The sequence below is a fragment of the Manacus candei genome, unplaced genomic scaffold, assembly GCF_025592945.1.
Source record: "Manacus candei isolate 608988 ecotype Guabito, Panama unplaced genomic scaffold, ASM2559294v1 h1tg000017l, whole genome shotgun sequence".
Taxonomy (NCBI): domain Eukaryota; kingdom Metazoa; phylum Chordata; class Aves; order Passeriformes; family Pipridae; genus Manacus; species Manacus candei.
The window spans coordinates 11,481,123-11,490,122 of NW_026138065.1; the positions used below are offsets into that span (position 1 = coordinate 11,481,123).

General features: G+C 53.8%; 1 protein-coding gene across 1 annotated transcript; it reads right to left on the reverse strand.

Moving 5' to 3' along the window:
• Positions 1-996: 996 nt before the first annotated feature.
• SLC35B2 (solute carrier family 35 member B2) lies at positions 997-8,663 on the reverse strand. The gene is made up of 4 exons (XM_051783280.1): positions 8,545-8,663; positions 5,560-5,753; positions 5,059-5,219; positions 997-3,177 (listed from the first exon to the last, which is right to left on the reverse strand). The coding sequence occupies exons 2-4, from the start codon at positions 5,714-5,716 to the stop codon at positions 2,239-2,241; spliced, it is 1,257 nt and encodes a 418-aa protein (XP_051639240.1). The 5' UTR covers positions 5,717-5,753; positions 8,545-8,663; the 3' UTR covers positions 997-2,238.
• Positions 8,664-9,000: the final 337 nt, after the last annotated feature.

Sequence of the window (9,000 nt, forward strand, 5' to 3'; positions counted from 1 at the left end):
ATTAAAGTGAATGTTTTGGGGTTTTTTTTTTCCCACTAATGTTTTCTTTAAATTTAAATTAGAAAAGTTATCCTATTGCATCCCATTCCTAACCTGGCAGACAATATGGGTTTTTTGGCTGGGTTTTTTTGTTTGTTTTGTTGTTATTTGGGTTTGTTTATTTGTTTGTTTTTACCAAGGAAAAAAAAACACACCACTTTCAATTTCCAGTCTGTCAGCAGATGGTGGCAGCACACATTTGGGGGAATTTGTAGGGCAGGATGAAAAGCTGTGAGGTTGCTCAGGCACTTCCAAAAGCTCAAAGCTAGGAAAGGAGCACAGGTAAAACTGCTGGAAAGCCAAGTGCTCTGAAGTCAGCCCTGCAGGCTCAGCTAACTCACCGCTGTCCCTAGTCTCCTCTGTTTCTCTTGTAACCCTCACCTGAGTCTCCTCACCCTTTCCCTAGCCCTGTTAGGCCTGTTTCTGAACCCTGTAAGCCTACAGCTGGGGTTTTTCACCAGACTTCCCATAGGTACCAGTAGGATAGACCATCCACACCTCAAGTCTCTCCTGGCTCTGCTGTGGGGCCTTGTATTGGTGCCACTGCACAGCACAAAGTGCTACAGCGCTGGTGGCCCCAGCTGGCAGGTACTCAGCAGGCTCTGCACCACTTCTGTAGCCACACCCACTGGGACTGCCCAAGCTGCACCATGCAGGGAACCCAGGAGCCAAACCAGACTTAGGCTAACAGCTCCTCCACCTGCCCACCAGCATAAGCAGCATTCCAAACCTGGCTGTGCTTCCCAGTCATGTGTGCAAGGATCTCCTGTCAGGCCTTGCAGCTTTGGGTCCAACCCTGGTTGATACTTGCCTTAGCAAAGGCAGAGAGAGGCACCTGTGTTTGGAAACACAGCTTTGCTGTCCCTGAGAGACACAGGACACAAGAAAGGTTGGAAGTCTCTCCCCTCCTTCCAGGTATATGGGAAAAAAACACCAAACAAATAAAAAAACCCCACATTTGTGCCCATGGCACTATATGCAGCATATTTTTAATTTAATAAAATAAAAAGAGAAAAAAGTTGCCTTGCAAAAGTACCAAAACCTGCTGGTTTGTCAGCCAGGTTGTGTTGAGGAGAAAAGGATTGACCGGTAAAACCCAGGCTCCTGGGGAAGAACAGCTTTCACTGCTCCATCCCCAGCTCCATGGGGAGCAGGTGCCCACTCATTCCATCCCCTGCTGCCTGTGGAGCAGGAACAAGGCACCGCAAGCAGGCTCTGCCCCATATCCCAGCCCTCCAGGCACAGCAGGGCTCTGGCCAGGTCCTGGGAAAACTAGGGCCAATGCCTCCAGTTGGCAGGAAAAAGAGGGGCTGTTTGTGCTTCTCTGAATGGCAACTGCAAAGCCCAGAAACTGTGGCACTGAGGCACCCCGAGGCAGTGCTGGGGCTTCCAGGCAGCGCAGCCTTTGGCCTGAAACAGCAGTGGATGTAACCAAAAAGCAACCTAGAAGAACTCGGCAAACCTTGGAAACCATACTGGCCAGCTTCAGGCTCTGCATAAAAGTCAGGGCTGAAGGGAGCAAAGAAAAAGTGTCTTGGAGCAAGGGCAAAGAGCTGATAAAATTAAACTGGGAGGTACTGGCTTTCACTGCAGAGTGCCCTCCCAGAGCAGATCCCAGGCCTGGGGTAGGACAGGCTGGGAATCACTCCCTTAGCTGTGCCTGTACTACCTGGAGTCCCTTCTGGGATGGAGGCTGAGAGCTTCCCACCCTTGGGATGGGCTCAACTAGGGACTTGCCTCACCCGGAGGTGTTTCAAAAAGAAACCTAGTGTTTTGTCTGCCCTTTCCTCCTGCCGAGCTTTGTAGTACTTACAGAAATTGAGGAGCATTAGCCAGAGGCAAGACAGTACCAGGGAAAAGAGTTCCCTTGTTCATCAGTGACTTTGGGGAGAAGCCACAAGGCAGAGGTGGGGCAGGTGTACCAGCAGCTCCATGCTGGTATGCCCCTAGGCCTGTGCCTTGGCTGTAAGTCTTTGACCCTATTAAGGCAAATGGAAAGGTTTAGAGCTGCAGCAGCCCAGAGCATTTCCTGGGCTTGTTCCAGCCCCTTCTCCAAGAAAAGCAGGAGGAAAACTGAGTCACCAGTCCTGCCTATCCATACCCCACTGTGCTCCTCAGCAGATTCTGAGAAATCAAGCAAGTACCCTCGACCAGAGGCAGGACAGTGGCTATGGCTTAAATGCCATGGCCTCAGCTTCCTTAGACCTTTTGTACAGGGGTCTCGCCTGGGGGGAGCTTCTTACTGCGCTTCTTCATGCGGCTGCGGGCGTAGACACGGAGAAAGAGGGCCATGAAGACAACAGCTATGCCCAGCCCACCCACCACGGTGACAGTGTGCCCATAGATGAGGCAGGAGAGGAGGATGGCAAAGGCCTGTCGGAGTGTCATGATGATGGTGAAGACAGCTGCCCCAAACTGGTTGATGGTGTAGAAGATGAAGAGCTGGCCGCAGGCAGAGCACACGGAGAGCAACACGGCATGGGCTGTGAACTCTGAGTGGCGGGCCATGAAACGTACCGACTCCAGCAAGGCACCCTGCTCCAGGAGTGAGCCCACTGTGAAAAGGCAGGAGAACACGTTGACGCCAAACATCATCTGCACGGGAGACATCTTGTAGGTGAAGAGAGCATCCTGCCAGTTGGAGGTGAAGCTGTCGAAGATTATGTAGCCAGCCAGGAGGACTACGCCAGAGAAAGTAGTGACAGTGGACACGTGCCTGTTGGGAGCACTGGAGAGCAGGAACATGCTGACCCCCACGGAGATGAGGGCAGCAGTCAGGTACTCCCAGTACTCATAACTCTTGCGCGACACCAGTTTGCCCATCATCATCACTGGGATCACTTTGGAGGCCTTGGCCAGCACTTGGGTGGGGAAGCTGATGTATTTCAGTGCCTCATACTGGCACCAGCTGCTGAGGATGTTGGAGAGGGAAGCAAAGGAGTATTTGTACATGGGAGCCCCATGGCGTGGCTGCTTGGTCAGGGCGCAGTACAGACCGGCCACTGTGAAGGCCAGGATGCGGTTCATGAACACTAGGAACTGAGAGTCCGTGAACTTCTCACCAGGGTCCGTTTCAGTGGCACCATATGTTCTCGTCATCACACGTTCCTGGAGGACACCCCATGTGAGGTAGGAGACCTGCAAAATGGGGGGAGCAGAAGGAGAGTCAGGATCCACAACAGCAGCTGCCAGCAACCACATGAAGAACAGACCCCAGGAGATCCTTGCTTTCCCCAGTGTTGCCTCATTGCCTCATCGTCTGCACAGCAATACTTCCCTGAGACACTGGGAAATGGGGCCACCCTCCATTCCACCTGTCTGAGGGAACCCACTGTCCATGTGGTTACAACCAGGAATATCCTGTTCCAAAAAAAACCTGCTCAGTGTTGTCCTACTTAGAACAGCTGGGACTAGTTCATCATTGTATGGGTGTAATCCAAAACTGTATTCTATAGCCTTCCATGCCATTTCCCAGAAACTGTTATCCATGAACCAGTTACACTATCTGCCCATAGAGCCTGACTCCTCAGGCTATAAACTGGGTGTTAAGAGGCCTGCGGGATAAAGGAGTGCTCTTGTCCTCATGCCCATTGAGGAACCCCCCCACCGCCCTGAGGGAGGTACTGAGCATTCCTGCCTGAACTGGAAGATATATAATCTTGGAGTCTTGGGACTTTTTTAACCACTCGTGGGATCCAGAGGAAGACTGCAAATCACCGCTCTCAACCAGACTGCAAACACCACTTTTCAAACAGACTGCAACAGCACTCTCACCAACAGGTTTTCCCCTCTCCTTTTACTTTGGACTCAGGGGGCCCAAGGAACACCACTCTGTTCATGCCCCAGGGTGCTGGGTTATACGTTTGGGTTTTGTGGGTTAAAACCAATTGTTTGTCTGTATAATTGTACTTACTGTATTATTTTATTAAATTGTTATTCTGATTTATAATCTCTCTTTTGAGTTGAGTTCATTTCCCCTGCTGGTTTACCTTTAAACCAGCACAGTGTACAGGGGGGAGAAGCCCACAATGCAAACATCCTGGTGGAGAGTGAGCAGTTATGCTTTAAGCTGCTTTAAAGCCTGTGGAACCAGACTGACAGAATCAGGGAGCGTTACCGATACACAGCTGTGGTTTTGGTGCCAGCTCCCTGCGGCAGGTCCTGGCAGTTTTCCCAGTGGCCTCTGCATTGGTTTTCACTTCCAGCTCCCTAGGCCTGGTTTTTCCATCCAAATCAATTCTAATTTCAAACCCAGCAGATGTAATTGTCAGCTAGGGATGACCACTGTTCTGGCCGTCACCTCCACTACTTCTGGTACAATACTGAGCCCCTCACAAAAGTAACACAGACTTTCTTTCATCACGCATTTCCTGAGAAATTAAGGCACAGAGATGCCTTAATGGTGACCTGCAGCAAGTCTGAATGGGGCAGGAGAGTAGGCCAGAGAGTACCTTCTGCTGGCTGTGGGACACCTGGATTTTTCTATCTTAATGCCCGCATTACTATTTTCAGTTCTCACAGACCCAAAAAGCTGCCCTTCCTAATGATGCTCAGGCTGTAACTGAGACTTAGGGAAACTAAGATTTAAAATTCCTGTTTATCTGTAGCTGAAATCAGTATATTCTCTCCAGTATTCAAATTCAATCCATCAAGGCAGGATGCATCAGCCCCAGAGAGTGACCCAGAGGAGAGCCTGGGAGATAAGAGAGTTCAAACTATCTGCTGATTTGACATCAGGAACAAAAGCAGGCCTAACAATCTGCTGAATCACAGAATTTTCGCAGTTTTTCCTATCCATGGCTGTAGAGTACTGCAATCAGATAGACAGGATGCCCCAGCCCAGATGACACAAGCTAAATGGACCTCCACAGCCCTTAGATGTGGACTATCCTGATTGAGAGGCTGTGTTCCAGTCTCCAACCCTGCCCTTGGTCTTCAAGGAACTGACAGTCACAAACTCACCAGCCACCTCCTCCTTCCAGAGTGGGACAGCCACACACACATGCACAGGGCCCTTACCTGTAGACCAGCAGCACAGAAGAGCAGCTTGAAGACCTGTCGGGCTGTGGAGGACTCTGTGGGCTCTGCCCGCGGTGGCAGAGACCCATCCTCCTGGTGTACAGACTTCACCTCAGAGCCAAACACACACGATTTGATGACAGGGAAGCAAATGCCTCGGCCTGAACAGAGTAAGAGAACACAGAGACACAATGATGCTTGGGTCCCTTCCAACTCAGCATATTCCACAATTCTGTAATTAACCACAGCCTGGGCATCACCAGCTGCACCAGCTTAAGAGGTGAAGCCTCCCTCCTTACTAGCCTCCAGATCTGCTGGCACACGGGCCTCAGAGAAATTTGTTTCAGAGTAGCACCTAGACAGCACTGGGATGCAGCTCTGTGAGCGGCTCAAGCCTGGTCTGACAAAGCAGGTTACGGAAACAAACTGAGCGGGGCAGACCAAGGAGGTGCAGAAAGCTCAGAGGGAGGCAGGATGTGGAAGGGAAGCTCCTGTCCTTACCTGTCTCCAAATAGTTCCTTCTCTTGAAGTACTGGATGAGAAGGAATCCCGGCACCACAATACTCGCGTAGCCAGCAGCATTAACAAAGAAGCGGAAGAGCCAGAAGTCCCCCCACGAGTCCTGCAGGGCAGGGGCGATCTCTTCACCAGTAGCCATTGCAGGGAGGGAAGCCAGCACGAGGGGAAGGCAAAATCTGTGGAGAGAGGAAGAGGCAGGTGGCGGGCTACTGGTACATGGGCAGCTCCACTCTGCATGCTTCTAATACCTCCCCACCAGCAGGCAGTACCCAGACCCCACCTCAGCGACAACAGTGATGCTGGCAGCATGTGGAGTAGCAAAAGCCCTCAGGAGTTAAAAAGCACAGGCCAGGCATCTATATTCGCTTCTGTTAAAGGAGTTTGCTCCGGAACACATGGACTTAGAACGTTGGATTCTCAGGCTTAGAGAGAACACTGCTGTAACCATCTCCTTTTGACAACACTCTTACTTCAAATGCAAGGAGCACCTCATACCTCACACCTCACCTTTATAGGTTAAACTTTAGCACAGCTCTTGGGTGGTAAAAGAAAAGGTCACTGAATGGAAAAATCAATTCCTACCTAGCAGCTCATGTTTCAAGCCTGTGGCCATGAGCAACCTTTGCCTGGGAGCAAATAGTTCAGAGCTTTCCCCTCCAGCTGCACCAGGTGAGTGGAGGAGAAGCAGAGGTTTGGGCTGCCAACCTCCCCCACTTCTCCATGCAGCCCTGGAAGGCAGCATACCAAGGCATTCCCCACAGCTCAGAGGAAATTATGAAAGTTCACCCACTTAACAAAACACAGCCAGAAAGGAAGGCTGGAAAGGAACTTTCCTGGCAGCTAGCTGGTTAGAATTTTACCAGGACTATCTAACAAGGTATAGCCGATATTCTTCCGATAAAGCTACAGGAAGTGACCGAGCTAGCTTTAAAACAGCTTGAATAGTCCTTGAAGGAGTTCTTCCCTCCACAGAGGCAAACCTGCAATATTCAGGGGCACCAGGTACTCAACAGAATGAGCAACCAGGCAAGAACTTCCTATACCCAAGGCCACCTGCATCCTCCTGTCACACACCAAGCTGCAACTTCCTGCATCAGGGTAGAAGGTCTCCCTGGTCCATGCTCCATCCATGCCCAATTTCCCCAGTGGAGAAAGCATCTTAATTGCCTTGGGGGTCAGGTAAGTGTGCTGTGGGCTGGCTACATAAATGCACACCAGAAAAACTCTAAGCTCCTGTGACTGAAAGGGCTAGAGATGTTAATTCCTCCTCCCCCAGAAACAAGTGAGTCAGAGGAATTTAGGCCCTGTTTAGGGGTGTACCTGGTTTAAATATTGTATAGCCGTGACCTTTGGTAGCCCTCCCACAAAACTCAGAGATTTACAAACTTAAGAGCTTTAAAGGCGAGTAAGTCCCCTGCCATTTCATGTGCAAGCCCTCCCCTCCAACTTCTTCTCCCCTTGGGAAAGGCCTCGGGGGCTTTTCTTATCCTCAGCTGCTGCAGCCAGGCCCTTGGAGTCCAACAACCTGATCTAAGCCAAGGCTGTGTTTCACCTAGAAATCTCCCTCCTGTGACTTAAAGGACATAGAAATTCCCAGCCCAGGAAGAAGTGCATGGAGGTGGATTTCTGTGCCTGCTTTCTATTTCCTTCCTGTTCTCCCCCCAAGAAAAGACAGTTTGACACCTCCACCCCAACTCTCCTGCTGCAGGGGCACCACTGCAGGCTGTACAGGTGCTGTGGGATGCAAGAACACCGCTTGGTACTGGCACCTGGAGTTGAAGCTGCCCACGTGCTCCTGGGCTTGCCTGTATTAAGTAGTCCTGGCTGATGGCAGGGTGCAGAAATGCCATTCGCTTTTGCAGAAGTCAGATATAAAGGACAGGGTCGGTTGCTACACTCAAGGGCCACGTCTCCAACTTGACAGGGACCGTAAGCTCCATCAGCACGACTGCTCCTGCTGTTATCCCACCGGCCCCCGCAGCGCTGCCATGGGAGGGGAACCAGCTCCGCTCTCCCACAGCGACTGTGAAGAGGAGGCTATGGAGGGACAATGGCTCTCTCTATGCCTGCGCTAGCAATTCCCAGGCTCCGAGAGCTGACTCAGTGCAGCAGGCCCTGCCCTCCCCGACGAGGCTGGGAAGGAACAGGGACGCCAGTGTTACAGGTAGAAGGCGGGGGGGCGAGCAGGCGGCGTGCGAGGCATGAAAGGAGCCTTAGTCTGGGGCCTGGGGAACAGCCTGGGAGGCGAGACAACAGACCCGGCCGCTGCTCGCCTGGGCACAGGCAGGACAGCTCTGAAAGGCACCGCTTCGGAGCCGGGCTGGCACCCAGCCCCCTGCCTGGGATGCAAAATTTGGGTCCCAGGGAATGAAAAGGATCCCTGCCTACAGCCCTGCTACTCTTGAGCGCGTCTCCAGCGCCTGGAAGGGCTGAGGTCAAATCCAAGCCCGGAGCTGACAAGTCCACGGCCCCTGCTAAGAGCTCGAGGTCTCGTGTCTGCTCTCTGTCCCTGCCCCTGCCCGCAGCCATGCCGCAGGGAGCGCCTGCCATTGTCCTCCCAGGGCCGACCGCCGCCTCTACCCAGGGGCCACGAACGGGGCACCGGGCTCCGGCTCCCTGCCGCCCCGGGGCACCGTCCGCGCCCCCCGCCCCCGGCGACACCGGGGATCCCGGGAGGAGAGAGCCCAGCGGGGACCCCGCTTGCCGCTCCAGGGCTTCTCTGCCCCAAGGCTCCGGCGGCTTCTGCCCAGGGACCAGCCCCGCGGGAGAGGCAGCGCAGCGCCCGCCCGGGTGCGGGGCGATCGTTGCCCCAGGGTCGCCTCCCCGCCCGGCGGCCACGTTCGCAGCGAGCGGCCCGGCAGCGCGGCGGCGGCCCTCGCCCTCGCCCGCGCCCGCCGAGCGGGGCAGCTGCCGCCCGCGGCCCGGCTCACCCTCCGCGCCCACGCCGGAGCGGCCTCGCCAACCCACCTGCAGGCCGGCCCCGGCTCCGGCCTGGCCCCGGTCCCGGCCGGCTCCCCTCGGCTCTGCTCCCGGCGGCGGCGGAACCCCCGCCCGGCGGGTGCGCTCCCGCCCCACAGCGGCCCCTGCCGCCCTGGAGGGGCCGCGGCGAGAGGAGCGGGGCGGGCGGGAGCGGGCGGAGAGGTGGCCGGGATGACGGGATCACGGAGTCACAGAGTCATTTAGGTTGGAAAAGACCACTGAGATCATCCAGTCCAACCTGTGGCCGAACATCACCATGTCAAACAGACCATGTGTCCTAGTTAGGACAGCTGAGACCAGTTCATCACTGTATGGGTGTAACCCAAAACTGTGTATTCTATAGCCTTCCATGCCATTTCCCAGAAACTGTTATCAATGAACCATTTACACTATCTGCACATAGAGCCTGACTCCTCAGGCTATAAACTAGGTGTTAAGAGGCCT

Coding starts and splice junctions, on each gene's coding strand:
- SLC35B2 (XM_051783280.1), bottom strand. CDS start 5,716: ATGGCTACTGGTGAAGAGATCGCCCCTGCCCTGCAGGACTCGTGGGGG. Junction 5,220..5,559: donor AAGGAACTATTTGGAGACAG/GTAAGGACAGGA, acceptor TACTCTGTTCAG/GCCGAGGCATTTGCTTCCCT. Junction 3,178..5,058: donor TCTGTGCTGCTGGTCTACAG/GTAAGGGCCCTG, acceptor CCCATTTTGCAG/GTCTCCTACCTCACATGGGG.